At 35.1% G+C, this 23570-nt stretch overlaps 1 protein-coding gene across 6 annotated transcripts in view; it reads left to right on the top strand.

Annotated features, from left to right (window-relative positions):
* Positions 1-23570, top strand: part of LOC119546709 (fibronectin type-III domain-containing protein 3A) — a 143411-nt gene that overhangs the window by 102499 nt on the left and 17342 nt on the right. For 4 of the 6 annotated variants that reach the window (XM_037853191.1, XM_037853190.1, XM_037853194.1 and 1 more), the window contains one exon: positions 7852-7902. The exons of the other annotated variants lie outside the window; for them this stretch is intronic. In XM_037853191.1, the coding sequence (XP_037709119.1) occupies positions 7852-7902 (51 nt within the window). The remainder of the gene's footprint in view (positions 1-7851; positions 7903-23570) is intronic. 6 annotated transcript variants of the gene reach the window in all.

Raw genomic sequence — 23570 nt, forward strand, 5'->3', positions numbered from 1 at the left:
TGCCTGCATCTGGTTTCCTCATTTAATATAATTTGTTGCAAGTTTTGCGGCATGTGGCAGCAGACTGCTGCACTAATTGAAACGTAATTATATCATTCGGGCACGGGTATTCCTCGGTTGCTCGGTGCATCAGTTTGTCAGTTTGTCAGTTGCCCAATCACTCATTTAGTCAATGTCTCACACTCTCAACGAGGCACTAATTGCAATTTGCACAGTTTGAGCTGCGCTGGGTATATGTATAATGTGCATACGTGTGGGGCTTAAAAGTTATATCACAAGTGCCTCTGTTTGATATGCAATTTGTTATACAAGCGGGGTGCCTCTGGAGATTATCAGTCGGTTATATAATTTGGGAAACAGCTACAGGAGCTTATCCTTTGAATGTCTTGTAAGTCTTAGAAACGAAGGCCTATTTTGCAGTCTTTACAAAATGAAATGAAATATTTACCAGAAAATATAACTAAAATGTGATAGATGTGAAATAGATCCTTCTAAATTTAAGTAAAACTAATAGCATTATTTATAGATTTGATCTTTGATCATTTTCATAGTTGAATACTATGACTTTGGATTACTATTCTCATAATAACAGCTCTATTTATTTAAGTGTGCAGTGGTTTTTAATCATTATCAGTTAAAAATTCATTTTGTAGTAATACCTAGATTTAAAATGTTATCATATTATACAAATACAACATAATACATGTCACTTCCAATAATAAAATCAAATCCTGCATTTTGTAGCTCCTTTTCCATGGCCATTGTTCAAAAGCGGAAAACACTTTTTACTCTTTGGCAGTATTTTCCATTTTGATCCGCATTTTTATGCAACTCTCATCAAACGGAAGCTGTTTCCCGATTTTCTTTACACATGCACATATATATATTTTTGTGCAATTTTATTTTTTTGATTGCTTACTTTGGGATTTGCCAAAAGGAGCGCAATTTATTCGTTTGCATTTTTCGGGGCTTAAAGTTTTTTGGTGCGTGTGTGCGAGGTATAAATCTGCCAGGGGTATAGATATTTTTTGGCAATTTAATTGAAATGTCAGGCACGTGGTTGTTGGGGAGATCCACGGAGAGTGGGATATAGCTGGGGCTTGACCCTCGAGTTGGTCCAATGCCTAATCCCGTCCAGCTCTTGCGGTTGTCGCACATTTCCGGCTTAAAGTGGCAGTGTTGCTGCTGTCGTTGTTGATGTTGCTGGTGTTGCTGGTGTTGCTGTTGCTGCTGGTGTTGCTGTTGTAGTCTACCACTTCCGTTTGCGACGCGTACACGTAATTGATTTTCCCGCCCCGCCCCCTTTTGCTGCGTTTGATATTCAAGCGCAAAATCTCTGCGCCCCACATGCCGAACACAAACAAAAGTAGCAAAAAACAGAGAAAACCAATCCAAAAAAAAATACAAAAATCGAGGGCAGCAGCAGCAACCTTTTTTTTGCGTGTCAAATGCGAATTTCACTTGCTTTGATTTTTCTCATGGGGAGTACATGCACACAAAAATTATTAGAAACTTATCAGCAAGCTGTAAAAATTAAATGAATGTATATATGAAAAGTATTCTATCATAAACGTTTTCTTGGAAATTCATTTTCTAAAAATTTTATTGATATAATATAATAAGAGTGTGGTTCCAATAAGCATTAACATACAAATAATGTATGTATAAATGAATTAAAAAAAAAATAATCATATACATTTTTCTATAGCTATAAATATTATTATTATATTAAAATAATTTTATTAAAAATTCTGCCTTACTTCTTTTGAATTTCTCTCTTCTATTTTTTTCTGTGTACTTGTGTACAGCCACGGTTATTATTTTTTTGGCAAATCCAACGGTAAATATGACCCTGAACTTTGAGTGCCACATGCATCGGCAAACAAATGTATAACAAACAATGGACAAATCTCTAACAATAAATTGCACACAATTCCAATTGTGATTTAATAAAGCCGGGCTTTAACTCGGCCAAGCCAATTAAATTCCCACATTTAAGTCAAGTCATTGGCAATTCGGCCATTTGACATTTGCGAGAACAATAAAGCCAGGTCTATTAACGCGTAATTTATAGGCTAACGGTAAAAAGTCTCTTTGAAAGATATTTCTTTTAATATACCTTTTGGGCCCTCGCATTTTACCAAGCCCATGTAAGCCCCAGTAAGCCGCAATATTGGCCAAATAATCACTGTTGGGAGCAAGCGAATTCCACTCCAACTTCAACAATCCCCCAAATCGAATTCAGAAAATAAAAAAGAGAAAAAACAATTTCGCATAAATTTCTCCCCAGCCGGGTGAGAGTGGGAAAATTGCCTTTAAATTGCTTGAAAATGTTTTCTTAATACATTGCGCAATTTCGTATTGAAATCAGGGCGTGGCAGAGGCACCCACAAAAAGATAAGTCGACGCAGAAAAAATTGGAAGGAAAACTAAACAAAATAATGCAGGATGACAAAATAACTTAAAGCGACAATAAATTTTCTAGCTCAAGGACGTGCCTTGGGGAAAATGTAGATGAAGATGGAAAAGAAGCTGGAGCAGGGAAAACTGTCAACACGTTTTGGCAATTTCTGACTACGTTTCGTTAGCCTCAAACAAAAAACAAACAAGCTGCAAATTTAAAAGTCGCGAAATCTTTTTTGCTCACGACAATGAGCCATTTTTTTTTGTGTGGCTAAGTTGGTTTATCAAGTGAAAAGGGGTGGAATTCTTATTCATGTGCTTAGTTGTGGTGGATGGTTGTAATTTTTAAGTTGGTAGTAGTCCAAGACCAGCTTAGATTTATGATGCTAAGAGCTGAGCAAATTTTGTAAAAAACTAATTGAAATAGTTTTAACATTATTCTTTCATGTATTTAAATTTTAGTCTATGAAAATACAGCCACCAATGGTATTTATTTTGATTAAACTTATAGATTTATAAATAGATTTAATACAAAACACACATATCTTTTCTTTTATAAAGTATATTTTATATGCCCTAAGATAGTTCCTGAATCTTAATCCATTTTTCTAAGTTTTAAGTCTAGAGAAATACAACAATCATATGTATTTAGTTTTATTATACTAATATATTTATCACATCATTATTTTGTGTTATTTATTTTTAGTACTTAATCAAGGGAAATACAACCACCCTTAAAATTTATTTGTATTATTTTAAAAGATTTATTAAGTCATTTTTTTAATATACGTACGTTCTTTATGACCAAAGTTAGGTTCTGAAACTTTGTAGTTAGCCATTGGATTTAAAGTTTCTTTAGTTTTAGATCAAGGGAAATACAACTACCATTTATTTGTATTATATTATATTTATTGTAATATTTGTTAAATCTTTAAAACGCATATCTTAAAAAAACTTTTTGAGATATATTCTATATGCACTGAGTTATTTCCAGAAATTTTCTTTCGTAACTTTCCTGGAGTAACTCATTTGGTATCTCCCGCTTTATATTTTTTTCCGACCTTATATCTTGGTCTCTGGGGGAAATCTACCACCCCCACCCCTGCCCCCTTGTCCTTGTTTTGCGGCCGCCTTCTTCTTCTTCTTGTTTGTTTGCCTTGCGTGTCCTTCGGTGGCGTATGCGTAATATGTTTTTGTTTGCCACAGGCCTCGAAGCTGCCGCGCCAGACACACGCCAGACAATACCTCGGCTATATACACAGGCTTATATATATACTTACATATTTGCATATATACTTTTTTGTACATACCAAGTGCGTGTTGACCTTGCGAATGGCCAGCGGCTATTGAGTGTCTCCTCAGACGCCTGTGTACCGCACAACAAAAAAGTCTTTTAATTGCTTTTTAATGACTTGCTGCTGTCATTTCTCTCGCACAGAGGCGGTGGGTGTTAAAGGGGCGCTACGCCTTACAGCGGCACTTTTAAGAGGGGGCGTGTCCTAATGTCGCCCGCCCATCGAAGCTTATAAAAATTATAAAATATGAGTATCGAACAAATATTGGTTGATGGCATTAAAAGCGCGGAAATGCCTCTTGTGTGCTAAAGAATCGCGTCGAAAAGATAAGATAAGATTATACTAGATATAAAGAAAAAGGCAATTAGGGGAATTCCCGACATGAATCCAATACAGTTTAAATATCTATACAATCACTTAAGATCTTTTTGATAAAGCATAAGCTTATTTAATTCAGAGTTGAAATTAATCGAAGATTATATCTTTAATTAAAATTGATTACAAATAAATCATTTGTTAATTAAATAATATGTTAGATTTAATATATTTATAATTCCGTGTTTTTAATTTAAATATATTTTATTAACACAATTTTTTCCGCACTAGGTATATTTTTTTGTCTTTTGTATAAATTCCTAACCTTATTTATTTCAGACCTTAAGTGATTTATAACTGATTACAGTTTTGTCTTAAAACCGTAAAGAATTTAATAATATGTTACATTAAATCTATTTATAGTTCTCTCCTATTAAATTTAAATTTATTTGATTGCCACAATTTTTTTCTCACTAAATTGTATCTTTTGTATACATTTTTATTTATATCGCCGCATTTTTCTTTTGCCCTAATGAAAAAAATTGCAGAGGCAGATGCAGCGCAGCTTTCATTTGATTTGTATTGCTATTGTTGCAGCTCAGCGGCTGGTAGTTGTTGCTGTTGGCCAGGGCCACTTATGGACGGCAAAAGCTTCTAGAAAATGGGTTCAACAACCGGCAAATGCAGCTAAAAGGAAAGCTGGGCGGGAAATCGGGCGGGGAAATCGGGGTGCCGCCCAGGACAGCACCCGAAAAAAAAAAAAAAACGCCAAGGAAGAGCAAATGCAAAAAATTGGCATCAAACAACAGAAACTTACAATTGGTGGGGCACAAAAAGGGGGCGGGGCAAAGTGGGTTGAAAATGGGGGGCGTGGCAGGGGCAGAAGTAGGGGACACACATGCAATGCGCATTAAAATTGTAACTGTAACGCTTCCATCTCTATCTATCTCAGTCTGGTTCTCTGGCCTCAAGGCCCACTTCATCCCTCTCCAAACGGTTTTCCCAGATTTTCCACCCATTTTCCATTCTTATGCCATTTCCATCGCCGGGCAAGTTAAGTGCCATTCATGTGACTCCCCTTCTCGGGACCCCCTCTTTTATCTGGTCCTCCTTTTCGGATCCTAACTTTTTGTTACTCTTGATTTTGGTCCTTTTGCTTTTTGTTTAGACTGCTTTAATATGGTTTTTTGTTGCCCCCATCGTTTTCATTGTATTTTCCGAGCGCTTCATTTATTAAAAATATTTTATTTGCTGAAAATATGAACTCTGCGTTTCATAACTGAGGCACTTGACATTGGTATTCGTATGATATTTAAAGATAACTTATAAATGTATATTCTTTGATATTATTTCAGATGTTTTGTCAAGTATCATGAAAAAGTATTATAAGAAAATTGTAAATACTAATAATTTGGCTTTATATTTTTTCATAAGAACTCAGCAAATTAAGAAAATAAATATTTAACTTGTTAACGTTTTTCATATGCAATTCAGTTCCCACAATCTGATAATAATAAACAGAAACCTGCACCTTTCACCGCCTTAAAGTGCTGACCCACACATTCCTATCTGTGTCTGAATCCCAACCGTGTCGTATCTGTGTCTGCAGATTTATATTGATTTCGATATCGTTTGTTGTACTCGCCATAAAAATTTTCCTTGCCGTTTTATTGTTGCTTGTTTGGGGCACGTTATGATTGTTGTAATTGCTGCTACCACCATCTAGCCCCCCATAAAAAATGGGCCTCAATTCGGTTCGATTCCATTCGATTGGATGCCATTCGAATGGCCAAGAGTCTGGGCCAAATAAATTGCCAACAGTTTCGGTTACAATTTTTTCCCCGCTAGCCTTTTCTCGCTCCTTTGTTTGCTGGTCATTTGTGTGACTTTTGTGGTCGAAAGGGGATTTTGGTGGTTAAAGCTCTCTGCTGGGGGTCAATTGCGGGGCTGTGGCAAGGGTTAAAAGGTCAACTGGCCGGGCTTGTTAAGTGAACCAATTTGTTTTCAGATAAATATCCAAGTATTCTTTTATTATGGCCATCTGCTGAATGGCAAAGGTTTTTTCACGAAATGATAATATTTTCCTGGGACTTTGGGGTAACTTTAACACAGTCATAACTGGCGGAAAATATGGCTTTTGATAAGATGGTTTTGGGCTACTTTAAAAAAGTTAACCAGAAAATTCTTTCCAGTTTTTATGGCAGTTAATACAATTTCCCTGAACTTTAAGTGCAATTATCTTTAACCATCCGCACGTGCCAGTCAATAAATTAATTTGCCATCATAAGTTGTTGTAGTTCGACTAAGTGCTTGCTTCCATAAAAAAAAACCTAAATTAATAAAGCACCAGATAAAACAGAATTCCATGGCAATGGATTTATTCGACAAATATTGTAATATTTATGGCTTATATGCTGATGTGTGTTGTCATAAAAACCGGGCAAAAAAATGTCTCTGGCACTTACCAAAAACGCGAAAAAAAGAAATCAAACAAATGAAGACACAAAAACTCAGCCACGCCCAGCTGCCTCATAAACCGCAAAATGTGTCGAGGCTCGTCATAATAATGCATACACACTGATATATGTACAGTCGACGACATGGCATTAAATACACATGTTGTCTGCTGGGACCCAAAAACACAATAAATATGTTTTCGTATTAAATTGTGTCGCTTGAAGAGCTGAAAACAAAACTGTTTGGCTGTTTCTCCAAATGAGTTTTATGGATTTCTAGGCCGCGGCGAAGATTCGAAATCTTTCCCCGTGATTCTCATGAAATTTTTGATATTTTTTTGGCGCACATGCGGAACATGCAGCACAAACGCTGGAAAACTAAATTATGCAATTAATTTGCCAGCCCATCCCCAGACTCATTAGCCGAAAAACGAAATGGCCAGACCAATTTCCCAAAAATATTATTTATATAATTTAATTTGGCAGAGGCGTAGAGTTATAAAAAGGGAGTTAGACATTTCCACTAATTATAAAAATAAATTTTCGATTTTTTATAAAAGCAAAATATAATTAAAAATTTAAATCCAATAATTTATTTATGATTAAATTTCATTAAATTAAAAAACAATATTGCGTAGTATTTATTTTTTCATTTTCTGGTTTAAATCCATCAGTGTTGAATAAAATTTGAAAAAATTAATAAATAAAAGAATTTAATATTTTAACATGTATGGAAGAACACCCCTTTTTTCTCCGCCCCTGTCTTTATTTTCCGGCGTTGAAATGCGTTTTAAATATTCCACTTTGAATATGTTTGTTTTGGTTATTTAAAAATTTGGTTTTGTACATAATTGCAGTTCGTAGAAGAGAGTAATTATTTTTTAAGCCAGACAAATGTGTTTGAACAATAATATGTTGGAAATTGTAACAAAAAATTAATCAGTGATTAACTTTTTTAAGTAAAACCTGTATATTTTTTGTGAGTATTAAGGTTGATTGTTCTAGGAAATAAATGTAAATGTAATCAAAAGATTTTGTTGAAAGAGTATTCAACACTCCACAGTGGAAAATCCCCTTGTTATTGTGTTTGCAATTATATTTGCGGCTTTTTTCTTCTGTTTTCATTTTCCGTAAAACCCAAACAAGCGCCACATGAACGTGAAGCCAAAATGAGCAGTATTATAAATTGTACAATTAAAAATATGGAAACAATATATATGAATTAATAATGGGCTTTCCGCTACACTTAAAGCCCTTTAAATCGTGATGAAATGTTTGTAATACCAATAATTTCTATAATAATATTTTGCCTAACTATTATGCATCGGAAATAATTTTATAAAAATACTAAATAGAACTTTCCTCTTTTGTTTTCTTTGCAGGTAAGCAACAATCAAAGATGATCACGTATACGCCCTGTTTCGACTTGAAGTGTAAGTGCAAGTGACAAATTCCATTTCAAATTCAATTAAGTCCTCCAAAAGGAGTTTGTTTGTGTGCAACTGACCGTGCAACAAGGTCAGACGTAAAAGTTTCAGTTTTATTTCCTCGTCTCGGACTTTTTTCCTTGCCTCTGGCAGTTATGCAATCCTTGCGAGGACTTCTCCCCCACGACCGGCAGGAAGTCCATCTCTCTGGGGTCTTGGCAAGCATTCCCATATCCTGCAGTGGCCACGCCCACTCCACACTACCCGCCCCCATCCACTCCCCCATTTTCCCCCTTTTTCTGCCTTTTTATGGCCACGTGCGAAAATGCGGCAAAAGTTTTACGAGGTCAGGGTGAAGATGCTTGCTCCTTCAAGTTGAAGATGCTGCCGATGATGATGTCACTTCAGTGAAATAATTTGATACAATAAAATTGAGTGGAATGAGTCCAAAGGAATATGGCAAGTAAATTTGCATGCACAGGAAAAAAATATGGGGTAATGAAAGGGGAAAGAATTTCAGTCTTTCCAATGTTTGAAATATATAAAAAAAGGAATATTAAAAAACCTCCAAAAACCTTGAGTTAAGTTACCTAAAAATATTAAAACATAAAATTTGTATTCCAAAAAATCTCTTAAGTTAAGTGGTATAATAATAATACATTTATATAAATGTAACAAAAAAATACACTTTAAAGTATGTAGAATTGGTTTAAGGAGACCTATCCTCAAACTTTTAATTTGTAACTTTTCCTAATTCAGCAAACTTTGAGCTGACAAACATCTTTCGAGTAGTTGGCACTTGTTGCCGCCCCAAAAGTAACTTTTCTCCAATTCGAAAAGCTGAAAACGCCAAGATCCCAGGCGACGTCAACAACTTTGGCAGGTCCACGCCCTAACCATTGGCACAAACGCCCCCAGTCGCATGCAAAGTGCAGACCTCGGGGATTGTCGGTCTGTCGGAGTTTCGTGGAGTCCCCAAATGGAGATATATCTATATCTAGAGCGCTCTGATGGAGCGGAATCCAAGACTCACATGTCTTCTGGCCACGCTCAATTCAATTCAATTAAAAGCCGGCACACGCCGCACCCAAAAGCAAGACAGAAATAAAACAAAAATCCAAAGCGTAGACATTTCGATTATTTAGGATGTTGAAAAAAGTGACAACTTGAATGCTCTGTGAATGTTGTTGAACTTAAATGGAGGGAAAAGACAAAAAATCATATAATTGTTCTTTTATAAGAATAAGAACATAATGCACTCTTTCAATACAAAATTATTAAGTCTTTGTTTGCATTAAAAGTTTTAAAAGGCTTAATATTTTAGGGTTTAAAATTTGTTTACTTATAATATTTGCTTCTCCTTAAATGGTAACAAATAAATATATTTTTCAAGGCAGGCTGAGTTTGTAAACATGGCAGTTGGATTTACTTATAAACCTTTTAATAATAAATTTAATAACCCTAAATATATACTTACCAACATTTAAATGGGTATTTATTAAAACATTTCTGCTAAAGTAGTATTCATTAATTTAATGGTTTATTGGTTTATAATTTAAGACTATTGTATTGTATTAATTTTTTCCATTTTTTTTTAGGGCTACCAAATTTGATGCCAATCTATATATTTTTTAAACTTTTTTATGTTATTTCCAGCACTGCTGATTCGTGTCAGCGAACCCAGAAAATCTGATTAAAACCCAACTGAAATTCAGCGAATCGTTATGCGATATCTTTTTCATTTTGCGTTTCTCCTCGTTGGTTGCTTTGCAGCTTTTATTTTTTCCGAGTAAATTTCAATTGATATTTGTTATTATATTTGCTCTTGTTGGTCTGATTTCTGTTGTTTTTTTGTTTTTGCATTGTTGAGGGGAGGTCCGCCCCACTCTTTGGCATTTTTATTGGGTGTGTGCGCGTGTTTGACTCACTTATTTGGGGCGTAAAAGTGGGAGTGGCGGTGCAGCACTTGCCACAAATTATCCAACGGTTGGCCCAGGTTGCCATTCACTTTTCCACATTAACTTCAAGTTTTTGCCCCCAGCGGAGCGGTGGGAAAAAAAGAGGTGGAAAAGCGAGAGACTGGAATGGCGGTCACTTGAGGTTTTCCCTGCTCCACCACGAGCTGTTCACTTTTCTCCTGCTCTTTTTGCAATTTGCCTTTGATGAGTAACAAAAAAAGGGAGGGAGGGAGAAAGGGGGGAAATCCCCTTCACATTTCTGCATTCACCCGCGCTTTTCCCGCCCACTTTCTCTTTCGGCCTGTGTTCTATTTGCACAACTAAGCAGCAATTAACGCTAATTATGAAATTTTCTTTTTGACTTGACTGGCAATTGTAGACGAAACAAACAAAAGGTGGATAGGTTAATGAAAAAAGCAGACGCCTAAGGTTAAGAAATATATTACTAAACAAATATGTCATCATTTAATGTTTGAAATATTTACGAAAATTAAATTATTGATATTAGATATTCAATAAATGCCTTCAATAATTTCTTTACCTCCCTTAACTTTAATTACCTCTACTTGGTTCATATAAAATATTCCATAAATTTGTCAATTAAATTCCCCAACTTAATTAAATTCACTTAAGAGCCCTTTGAGCCACTGCAGCATATTAATAATTCTGCATATTTGATGAGCCTACAAACTTGATTATGATTTATGCAAATTGCAAGACCAAAATTGCCTGGAGATTTGGCTGCACTTTAAGCTGATAAATTTTCCCCCGTGGCATTTTGTTTGTCCAACTAATTTCTTATCAACAAAGGTGAAACAACAGAAATGTGCAGGGCAAATGCAAATTTACAGTATAGTATTTGTTTTTCTACCAGTTTGTTTGTGTGGCTGCGTATTTGTATCTTTAGCGGCATCTGCGGCCAAGTGCTGTATCTTCAAGATGCAAATTAAAAGCGAAGCGGCAGATGCGCCCAATATAATTCACTTAAATGTGGCTGCCCCTCAGCGAGTGACTCACATCCTCAATTTACGTTCGCTTCGATGTTTACTCGGCTTTCGTTTGTTTTGCCCCACTCATTCTGTTAGTTCTCCCCTTGTTCATTCATAAATCGGTGGATCGGGGCAGAATATACATATATATACCTTATCGCCAAACGTGTGACGACAATGTGTAGAATTCCCGTGAAGACTGCTCTCAAAAGAAACCTCTGTAGAATCGCAAAAAACCACATCAGTGGATCGTATTCATAAGACACCATAAATCAAGAGCGATGATTCATACAATCGAAGATGTCGATTTCTATGGCAAATCCAAAATTCTTTTGGTTCTTAGTATGTCCGGTTTGGTTTCTAATCGCGTTTTAACAGGTTCTGGGAATTCATTTGAAGCAATCAAAAAATTCTGCAACAATAAATATTTTAAAAAGAAATTGAATAAACCTTTATTAAAAATGGGAATTTCATTTTGTGAGTCATGTTAATAAGAAAAATATAAATGCATTATATTAAAGATAGCTTAAAATTCAGAACGGAAATTAAACCTGATTAGCTAAACTAATAGGAGATGATTTATATAGCTAAAATTTTTAGTACGTGCGAAAAGTTGCAAACAGGAAGCCACCCCAATAATTAAATTATCCCAGCTGTGTGCTTAAGTTTTAAGACCTTTTAATATATTCCACCTTATCATTAGCTATTCAAATAAGCTTCGCTTGAACGTCTCTAGTGACTCACCTGGCCGATCAACTTTTACTTTTGACAGTGTTTATATTTTGCTGACCAACTTAAGTTTCATAATTAAATTCAAGTTCAAAGACCTGCAAAAGTGGCTGCCATATATATTTATGTCAACATGTCTGAGGCAGACTTTTCCTTTTCCCCTTTTTTTCGTTTTTTTTGGTTTGGTTTTGGTGTACCTCGCCCTGCTAATGAAATAATTAAAAAATAGTTCAACTGCCGCTGGCAGGCGGTTAAAAAGAGCAAAACAAAAACCATAAAAGTGTCAACTGCAGTTGGTACAAACAAAAAAATAAAGGAAAAGGCTGCTTAAAAAATGCTCGAAAAAATAGTTTGCAGCTCTGAAAATTTGTGAAATTTTCGTAGTCGAAGCGAAAAGAATGTCATGTGTGCGTGCCTGCATGCGAAAAGTAAAGTGGGCAAGAGGTAGGGGGCGTGGCAGTCACGGCATGCGAAATGTATCTATTAGATACACGCCTGCGAAATGCGGTTAACTGCATTGGCAGCCGACGCAGTTTTGCCATTTACCGTTACCCGAAGTTGCATTCTGCACTTGTATCTGTATCTGTGTCTCAAGCCGTGCTTTTTATCCAAAGCCTCAAGCCTGTATCTGTGTATCTGTGTCTGCAAGTGTATCTGTGAAGTAGAAGCTGAAGCTGAAGCCAAAGTATTTGGGTCACTCGTTGCCGCTTGGCTGCCACTCGAAGTCGTCTAATGGCCATGGCGGGTTTTTCAACTTCTTCTTGGCCGCTTTATTTTTCAGTTGCCAGTGCTTTTGGCTGATGCAAAGTGAGGACAGAATTTCGTACTCAGTTTGTTACGCTTTTCGGCCAGAATATTGTACTCGTTGGGCACCAAGTACTTTTCTAGATTGGCTTGAGGTTTTTCGAGGCAGAAGATCTTTGTACAAAATAACTAAAATAATTTAAAAGAACTTTTAGCGAATTTTAATTTACGATTAAGTAAATGATTAAATGACTATTTAAACAGTCCATAAATACATCCACAAACAAAATTAAAATAAACTGTAATAAGCCTTTCCATATAAAATCAAATTTGCTATGACTCGGAGAATAAATGTGTATGTATATATAAATTAGAAAAAAATAATTGATTGGATAAGGAAATATTTATATAAAGAATACTAAAAATAAATCTAGACTTTTTTTAGTTAAAGAAAATAAACATTTCAAAATATTTATTTTAAAGGGTATTTAAAACTTCTAGTATCTCTCATACATTTTGCTGTAAAATATCTTTTATTTTTCTTGTTTTGGTGAACGTATACGAATTTTTGCACGCTGCCGGCAGTACGATAAGCAAATTCGCAAATTCGTCCTATGTGTGTGGGTTTATTTGAAAGTTTTAACTGTCACAAATGTTATAATTGACGGCAGTCACTTGCGAGCAAAGCATCTGGGAATGTATCTGTATCTGCATCTGTAGCTGTAGCTGTGTGCCTTTTGTGCAGCGCGTATCTTACGGATGCAGTTCAAATTTCGTTATGCTCGTGTTTTGTGAGCATTTGGCCCGTTAAGTGCCGTTAAGTGAGGCATTGAGTGACAATGCCTCGAGATTACGCCCACACATCGCCACTCGACTAAATGCAAAACAAAAGACCGGCTGACTAATGCACTCTGCTCCACATTTTGCCCAGCAAAAAAAAAAACTTGAAATACTTGCTAAAAACTGTAACTGCGTTCTACGGATAGTTTGATAGTTAGTTTTGATGGTGCGGGGGCTATCTCTGAATGAGATCAGCCAGTGAGTTTTATACGAAAAGTTGCGCAGATAAAAGGAATTCCTTTGTTGGAAGTGCTCATAGAATTTGAGAGCTTAACTTGTTATCGCATAAGGTATTTCACGGGACATATGGTGATGATAACTATTAAATTAAAGTTAATTAAATTGGTTAGTAATGGAAAACTTATGAAGTTGGGAAGTTTTATAATATACCAAATATTTTAAAGCATTTAATTAACAAAGGTAAATCCAATGCCATGACTTTCCAAATAACAATTTGAATATCAATGAACAAATAAGACGGAAAATCCCTACTAACAATTTATTGCTTAAATTTAAATAACTTAATTTTGCACAAAAAGATTTCCCAAGAAACAAACGCCAAATAAAACCATTAACCAAGTGCTTATTGAGACAGATTTATTGTATCTTTGTATCCGTAGTTTGCAAATCCACAAGGCAAAGTACCGAAACAAAAACCCATTTAAACCAAGCCCAAGGTCAATTGCGAAAATATCCATCAGCAAGAGTTGAATATGGCCAAAAATCTTGAACGCTTTTTATGGCCCCCGAAAGCATCGTGTGTGGGACTCGAATTCAAATTCTGATGGTAATATGTTCGTGGGAAAACTGCAGAGGAGAGATCGTTTGGCGAAGACAACGTGACTTTGAATATTTTAAAGAAATACAATTGGGCGAAAAGATGACTATAAACAAGGCGAGTGCAATTTATAAAATTGTATCTGTATCTGTATCTACTTCTATAACAATATCTGTGTGACCCGCTAAGCGTCTAATTATGCGCGGATACAGATACAGAGTGTGTATATCTGGTGGATACATTCTTCTTGGGTTTTATTAAAATCTTTCCGCCGCTGGAAAAATCTCTTTCTTTCTGTGAAAAATCTGTGCGCTGGAATTTTCTCGTTTTCCGTTTTGCTAATTTCTGCGCATTTGGCTTCGGCTTTGGCACTGCCATTTTCACTTTGCCATTCATGACTTGGCTCTGGCTTTTGGGCTGCGTGTTTATTGCATCCGTTTTGTGGCATACTTTTCGTGCCGCTTTTGTTGCTATTTTTTTCAATTTTTCTTTTTATTTTTTTTATGCTATTTTTTTTTAGCTGCAGCTAAGCACGAAGCGGATATTGTCACTTTTGCAATTACAACGCGCATAACTTTGCGCAAAAAATAAAAATAAAATGCACGCTATAGAAAATTGCCTTGGCAAAGGCAAACATTAAATGAAAATGGAGAAAGATATATTAAAAAAAAAAATAACAAAAAGAATAGCCGGGGAAAGAAGCGATGCAGAGATAAGCAGAAACAATTTCATAAAAAAATGTATAAAGCTAAATATACAATTCAGTGGAAAACAATTCAGCAAAGCAGAGGAGAGCAAACAAATGGAAAGAGTTTCCAGCACAATAAATGGGATCAAGGCAAGGCAAACGGAATTTAATCAAAACAAGAAGTCAAGTGTGCCAAGTATCAGATTAAAATTGTAAGCAGGAATAGTATCTTAAATCCATATTAGGATACATATCTGCGGTTATAGCTTTAAAGCTTTGGAAGTAGTTTTGATTTAAATTAAATTTAGGTAGGCCCTTTAGCACGTGGTGAATATAAAGTGGATTAAATTAAAGACCATATAAAATGTACTAGGCAAATTGGGAAAGCAACAAAAAATTCAAGCCAAATTTGGCAAAAATCAATCAACTAGATTTTTTCTTCCACCTAATAATCCCCCAGCACAATTGTATGTCAAGAGTTCACCAGCCACATTCGTTCCAGTCTCAATAGGCATTTTACCAACCCGATCTTCACAAGAAAGCAAAGCGGATAAATAACCGAATTCGTCGACAACTTTCACATTTTCGGCCACAATGAAAGCAAAAATATTTCTTCAGAGCGCTCAACTTTGGCATATTTTTTTTATGTCGGGCCCTCGAAAAAATCAAAGGCGAACGATGCGCGTGCAAAAAACAAAAAAAAAACTACAAAAAACAAAAATAATAAGACAAAATCTTCGAATCTTCAACAAAAAAAAACCAACGAGTTCAACGAACGCAAATGAAGAAAGAGAAAAAATAAGCAAAACCAAACAAAAAGTCACGAAAAGAGATGGGAAAAAATTGTTATAAACAGCCAGCATATAATTAACACAATGAAATGCAAAAGTAAGCAAAGTAAGCAAAGAAAATCAAAGAAAAAAATTGTTAAACAATTTTTTGTTTGGCAGCCAAAAGTGCCGAGATGTTTGCCAAAGACTTGCCAAATTTCCAGTGCTGAAATTTCAGCGAAAAATACATATCTTTTTATTATTATTTCTTAAAAAAACGAAAGAAAATCAATAAAATGAGGAATGCAGAAAACAAAGCGCTAAAAACGCATTCAATCAAAGGCCATGTTGAAAAAGTAAACAAAATAATAATAAAATAACTTAGCTGGCAATTTCTGACGAATGTCGCCTGCAAAAACACAAAGGCAGCAAATAATTAACAAATAAATTCCTGCCATAAAATGTTGGCGTAAAAATGATTTTTAATTTGCTGTTCAAGACAAAAAATTTAATTATTACTTGTTTATAAAGTCGCAACTAATGGCTTTATACTCAAAGGAATTATGGCTTTATCAACATTTTTACTGGTCGTTTGTCGGTGTATTTTAGGTATAGATACTTGAACTCAAGATAAATGTAGACCTTAGATAGCAAAAATTATTTTTAATTAATACAATGAAGTACCATAATTTTTGAACCTTAATAAGCTCGAATGAAATCAATCTGTCGCAATCTGTCAAATTGATTAAACTCCGCAAAATTGGCTCTGTCAATTGTGATTTATTTTTTTTTAATATTCGTATGCGATCTTTCGCCCACCAATCAATGTTCATTAAGGGGCGTGACGACAAAAACAACAAGGCAAAATTAATACTGCCATAAAGCGCTCATAAAATATGTTAAATAAAAGAAATGGAAATCCATAAACATATAGATATGTGAACGACATCGGTGATGGACAGTGGGTGAAAGGGCGTTTTATATACATACATATATATATATTTAGGTGGCTGTCAAAGTGACGCCATTTACGGTTTGACAGGCACAACAACTCCAGAAACAACAAATAACAGCAGGCGTCGTTAGTCTGTCTGAATCTCGATGATAGGATGGGATCCGATAGGTTATAAGGATAGGAAAAGGGGCGGGTCTGAAGCGACATATGTGGATGGCAGTTAAAATTGCTCGCAAGCTGTCAATAAATTCAGCTTAAATCACGTAAAAGTTGCCGACGAAAAAGGGAGAAAACAATTTTTGTTTTAGCTGAAAACAAAGATTAATTCACAAAACTTTTGGTAAACAATCAAAAATAATTGCCCACATAAATATTTACAAAGATAAATATATAAAAATAAATGTTGGTAGGGAAATGAGTTGCTTTACAGAAAATAAATGATATAATAAGACAAACCTTTGGATGTCTATCTTTAAAATATTTTATAAATATTATAAATATTAATAATATTATAATAATAGCCCTCATTTTCAGACTTATATCTATCTGTGTAATACCTTTGTTTGTTTGTCTTAATTATTAAAAATTAAAAGTCTTATATTAAATATTTATTATATATACATATAAAATAAATAAATATATAATAAATATTTGCATCGTTTTCTGTGATCTTTACTGAATTTTCTATTACAAAATACAATTAAAGCAAAGCTTACGGAAAATTGAAAAGATTTCCTTTTCCTTTGGTTTCAAGAGCTTCAATTAGATGTGTTTAATTTGTATTTTACGCCCGAATTTTCTTCGCTCATGAAGGGTTGCTGTCCCAAAAAGGATGATTAATTAAGGTTATTGTGATTAATGTTCTTGGCCGAACCCCAAGGCCTTTGCATACAAATCAGCGAGGCGAGCGACTGACGAGAACCTTTTCGAGAGGCAAGAAAACAATGACCGCAAGACGGCAGTCTAGATACATTTTGGATATAGGTGTGTGTGTGTGGGTATATCCCACTGACCCAAATCCGGGGCGACACCTTTGAGGGGGAGTGGCAGGTGGGAGGTGGCAGGTGGGACACCGGAACTCAACAGCTGAGCAAACATTTGATCTGGCTGCGGTTCAGTGGCGCTCAAACTGTGACAGGTGCAAATTGTTGAACCACTGGCTGTCTTTCGTGTTCTTGAACACCTGTACTGGGTCACACACACATACAAACACCCGCAGGCCCTTTTCTCCGGATTTTCCGCCTGCCATTTGTTTTCCTGTTGTCTCCCGTTCATTTTTTTTTTGTTTTTCCTGTCCAAGTTTTATTGGTCTGCGTCTGAGTTAAGTCTGTTTGAATTTTCTTGTTGTTCTGGGGAGTTTTTCCATGTTCTGTCCTTGAAGTATCCTTAGTGGCTGCGGCCTTATAAATCTTCTGTTGCCCAAAATGGCGCAGCACGTAAATCGTTATTAGTATTGGTATGCGTGTGGCTGGACAATGGTGGTCAAAACAATAGTATTTGGTAGTAGGGCTTGTTTTTTTGGCTTTAATTATTTTTAAAATTGGGAAACACCTTTTAGTATTTTCCTTTGTTTCCTTACACTTTCTAGTACATACTAAAATTATTTTGGAGAATTCTACTTAATGTTGATCTATCTATAAATTGGTTTCCTTATCACAGCTCGAAAATATATTTTTTAAAGGCTATCTGATTTTGAAGATCATTTATTATTATTTTATTTGCTGGATTTTACTTTCTAGTATACACTTAAATTATTTTGAAAAACACTACTTATTATATATGCCCTCATCTGTAAATTTGATTCTTTGTCCCTGCAAGGAAATAAATTATTTTCTGCTTCTGCTATCAGCGAACCTAGCCACATTTTGTCTTTTCACTTTTGTTTTGGCTCACTCGTGTTGCCAACTAATTGCACCGCCCCTTTTGCCCCGCCCACTTTGCTTTGCATGTGCTCAACAATTTATGATCACTGCGGCTTAGGGGAGTACTGGGGAAAAAAAAGGAAAAAAAGAATAACAAATTCAAGAAAAAAGCGCAGCAGCATCGTTTGTCGCGGCATAAATAAAATTAATTATTCAGGCAAAACGGCATCGGCTTTGGCCTTAGCTTTGGCCAAAATGGCAAAATGGCCAGCTGGCAAAGTCCACAAAATCCAGCGATACAAACCAAAGCCGTAAAAGTCAAGAACAACAGTGAATTGAAATTTAAGTGCCGCCAAAAGGCAAAAGTCGTGGTCTTAAATACGCTCGAATAAACTGGGGAATGAAAACGTATTATTGTCCGCTAGAAGCAACAATTACTTATCCGTGGGCAAACAAATATTTATCATCTGAAGAGGGGTTAATTTACACGATAAACAAAGGTTGTCGAGCTCAAAAATGCAGATACTTTAACAGATTTGGGAGTCCCCTTTTCAATGTATCTTCATCTTACGAATTAACTTTAACCAGAAAGTAATATCTTCACTAACCAAATTATTCCGAAAATGAATTAAAAACAATTAGTGTAAATCCCGCCATTCCCGTTGCTAATGAATCTTATATAACAATTACTCTTCTCGGAAATCCTGTAACTCTTTCTCCGCTTAAATATCTTAACAAAACAACGGGTTAAAACAAAGCAAACAAAGACCAAAGAGAAAGGAAGTAAGCAAACAACGGTTAACCTATAGCTCCGTAGATGACCACGCCCCCTGCCTAAGTTACCGCCCCCATTCTGGGAAGTCGAGTCAGCGGGGGAAAGTTAATTACGCACGCTTTAAATTTGATTTCATTTGTTTTCGTTCCGCCAGTTTCTTTCGGTTCACTTAATTATACTTAGAAAAAAGTATTTAAATAGAATAATTTGTTAAGATAATAAATAAATATTTCCTAAGAACTATGTTGTAATACTTCTTTTTTATGTCATTCTTTTGAGTTCACCTAATATACTTAGAAAAAGGGTATAAAATAAGATATATAGTTAGGATGGTAATAAAATATTCCAGGGATATTCTTCCTAAGAAAGTAAATAAATATTCCAGAGATTTTAAGAGATAATAAGAAGATAATAAATAAATATGCTAGGGATATTTAGAGATATTCTTAAGAAAGTATAAAAACATTCTAGGCATATCTTTGTAAGATAATAAAAAAATATTCATGGGATATTTAAAAACATCTTGTTTAGATAATAAATAAATATTCTAGATATTCAGTGATATCCCTAAAAAATATACAGAAAAAGTTGGCTTAAATACTAAGTTTTTTATGTAGTTTTAAATCACCCATGACATTTATGGTTTTTTAAACCTTTTTTATTACAAAATATATATTTTTTTAGATTTAGATGCTTAGATTTTCACAGCTTCAAATCATATTATTGGCTTTTATTATTATATGGCTTTTGATGGAATTATTTTTGGTCAAGTGTACTACTCTTGCACTAATTTCTGGCCACCCACTTTGGCCCCCTTTTGCCTGATTGTTACTTTTCCCCTTCCCTTGGCTTTGGTCATTCGTCTTCCATTTCGTGTTTTAATGAGCTTCATGCGCCACACGCTGATTTCGCTTTCTTCGCCTTTTTCTCGTTTTGTTTCGCCTTGGCTTGTTATTATTATTGTTTCTTCTCTTCCACTTCGGGTTCTCCACCCAGTAATATTTAATTTTTGTTTTTTTTCCTACCCGCTCGCTGGCAAATTGCAAATTGCGGGTTAGCATTTCTTAATGTCAATGCCATTGTAGCGGGCAGAAGAAGAATTACTCTGATGGGTGGTGGGGGTGAGGGGGTGTGTGGTGGGGGAAGAAAGAGAGAACCAGGAGTGACGAAATAAAAGAGCAGAACGGAATTGGCGAACTCTCCAACAGTAACAGATTCTTACACTGAAAAATTTACATTTAAAATTCTAAATGTTTTTTTTTGTTTTTTCAAAGGTTTCATAGCCAAATTCTTGGGCAATTGAAAGTTGAAAATATTTACTAATATTTTTTCAGACTTGGTTCCATAAAAAAAAAATTCCATTCCAAAATAAAATCTTAAGAAGTTAAAAACAATTTTTTAAATGTTACTTTTTTTAAATGTTATAAACTTTATGCATGTCAGTAAAGCTTATAATATTTAAAATTTTATAATAATTACAATAAATAATTCAGAAGCTATTCATCTATAATATCGTACAAATAACTCATGATTTGTTGCCATAAGTATAAAGTATCTTACATTGAACAAACTACATTTTAAATTTTTTATATAGATACTTTTTTTATAAAATCTTCTTTGTAAAAGAAGTATGGGAACCTTGTTTATACCAAATATAAACCATTTATAAAATCTGAAACATTAACTTATATGTTTGTAGATTTTCAAGCATGGGTAAAATCTATTTCTTTAAAAAAACATTTCGTACACTGAAACTTTTTTATTATATCTTCAGAAATACCTAATGTTTTAATGTTTCCAAATTTTTAGGTATTTTTGAAGGACTTTTTCCCCATGCATATGCCCTGGACAGAACAACGAAAATACTGCTTTTCCCATTCCCTTTCTTTTTTTGGCTTAAGTGGGCAAGTTAATTGAATTGGGGCTTATGCGATGGGGGAGTAGGTGGGCTGGTGTGCTGGAATACAGTCCCTACTAATTGTTAATTGCTCGGGGTGAATGGTGGGTGGCCCAAAAGAAGAAGAAGTAAAAACAGCCAGGAGCCCTGCATGCATTTATGGTAATGCGAAAAGCGAACGGCGAGTGCCGAATGGCGAAAATCGAAACAAAACGAAAGCCCAGCGGGTGAAATTGAAGTGCGGATCTGGCCGAAAGTGCAACAAATTGAAAGTGTTAACGATTGTGGCTAGAACCGCCGGAAGGGGGTGCTTGGTGCTTCCCGAAATAATTAAACATGCTGATTAAGTGGAGCCATAATTGTTGGCCAGCGGGGGGCCAAATTGAAAAGCAGGCAGTTGGGAAATAAAAGTTGGCGAAACTTTCCGATTCGCTTAAAGGATTGTGGCATATTTCAGGATTTATTTGTAGGTTTAACAAGTTGGTTTGATTTCACCGAGCCAATTAAAAAATATACATAAATGTATATTGGCTTTCTGGCTGACTCAGATGCATTTATCAAATCCGATTATATTTTTAACAGAAAACTTTTGTTTCCAAAACTAAAATATTAAATCATTAAAAGTGCTACCTACATAGATTTAGAATTATATTTAGGTGATTTTGTATTAATAAAAACAAATTACCTTTCCTGAAATTAGTTTCAAATTATAAGTATACTTAAAATGTTTAAATTCTTCTTAAATAAATAATATTAACTATCTAAATGTTTTATTAAATTAATTCTTTTATTTGCAATCAGTTCCAAATTTTAAGTATACTTAAAATATTTAAATTCTTCTTTAGTTTAAGACCATCATTTCCCGACTAAGTGTTTTATCAAATAAATCCTTCTATTTCTAATTAGTTTCAAACTAGTAATACATTTTATATATTTAAATACCTATTTAATTAGGAAAATTTAAAGCTATTAATTTCCAACTCAATGTACTACCCAGTAAATCCCTTAAATGGTCTTTAATTGTTTCAAAATTCCCTGGCTTAATAGCTCTAACCTTTTTGCTTGCCCCACCTCCTAAAAACCACCACTAATCGGTATAAATCTCGTAACTAAACCGAAAATACGCGCCATTAACCCCGCCAACCACCTGATACATTATGCACCTGATACGGCCAAGACATTAATTTAGGGCCCGCCCAAGAAGCCCTCTTTCACTTCCAACTTAACTTGGCTGAAAGAGACAAAACCAATAAACCAAATGCTGACTAACAGCCTTGTTCGTGTCACAGACGAAGGTCAGAGGGCGGGCTTTTGGGGAAGGGGCGTTGTTTTATCGCTCAGACAACGCGCAATTTTTCGTTTTAATAACAATATTTACTCATCATAAAGTATAAATGAAGGCATAATGTGTTGACGGGCTGTATGTTTATGTATTTGCGTATGTATGCAGACATTAATATGTATATAACCACTGGCAAATTGCTGTTTTTGCGTGGGTGGTCACAGCCGGCTGCCACGCCCACTTTTTCCCTGACTGCTGACACAAAAATTTCACGGCTGCTTCAACGCTTTTCCTGTTTCATTTATTTGTTTTTGTTGTTTTTAGTTAAGCCATTTTGTCGTTGTCTATGAGGACTTCACTTAGGTGACATACAAAAAGCCAATATTTCCATGACAGGGGGAAAAAAGCATACAAAGGTTGAGTGTTTGCCCCGTCAAAGGTATTGGAAAATTAAAAAAAAAATTTATAGGAGCTGGGATACTGGAAAAATAAAAAACAAAACAGAAAACATACCTTAAAAAAATTTCAAATTGATTATATACGCTTTAAATACAATATAATCCTTTCCATAATTGAAAAATGCCTTATTTTACTTAGAAAGTTAAATATAGAATTATTTATTCTAATAATATATTCTTTTTATGCTTTTTGTTTTGTACTTAAAGTTACCTTTATATCATTTTAGGGTCAATGAATTTTCTTAGAATCTTAGAAATATTTTTTAATGATTTTTTATTGCAAGAATCATAGTTTTTCTCACAGTGAAGCTGTGAAACAAAACGTGCGACACGTGCAGACTGGCAAATGGCGCTAGGTGGCGCCACCCCAACTCTTATGCCCCTTCCCCATGGGAAAACAGCTTCCCCCATTTTCCCACCACCCCCTCTGAATTTTCCAACTCCCTCCCCCGTGACAAACCATCAATCAATTGAGTCTTAGAGCATTTTGTTGCCTTCGATTTGTGGAGAAGCATTTAACGGGGCGTATGCGCAATTAATGCGCGATGTCGTGAACAAAATGAAGAGAACTCTTTAAGAAAATATCTGCTGGAGCTTTCCACGTCGGAATTCGTGAGTGTTCTGCTCTAATTGCATTTTGCGAAAGCTGTTTTTTTGCTGTATTTTGTTTCATCATATTTATCGAGATAATTGCGCACGCATCGTTAATCGTTGGTGAATTAAGGGGGTGAAAGAGGGATTTTCTAGGGAGACTGAGAAGCTGAGAATTGGAGAAAGAGGGAGACGGGCAATTATCATAAGATGGGAATTTGAGATAAGTGAGGAAAAGTGTTGATTATAATGAGCCAACTAACCGCAAATTGGTCCAGATTCGCTGGGTAATTATCGAGAACATCAAAGCGAGCACCTTTGGGAGTTAACTTTTCCCAATCAATGGTATAATTTCAAA

The sequence above is a fragment of the Drosophila subpulchrella genome, chromosome 2L (assembly GCF_014743375.2).
Source record: "Drosophila subpulchrella strain 33 F10 #4 breed RU33 chromosome 2L, RU_Dsub_v1.1 Primary Assembly, whole genome shotgun sequence".
Taxonomy (NCBI): domain Eukaryota; kingdom Metazoa; phylum Arthropoda; class Insecta; order Diptera; family Drosophilidae; genus Drosophila; species Drosophila subpulchrella.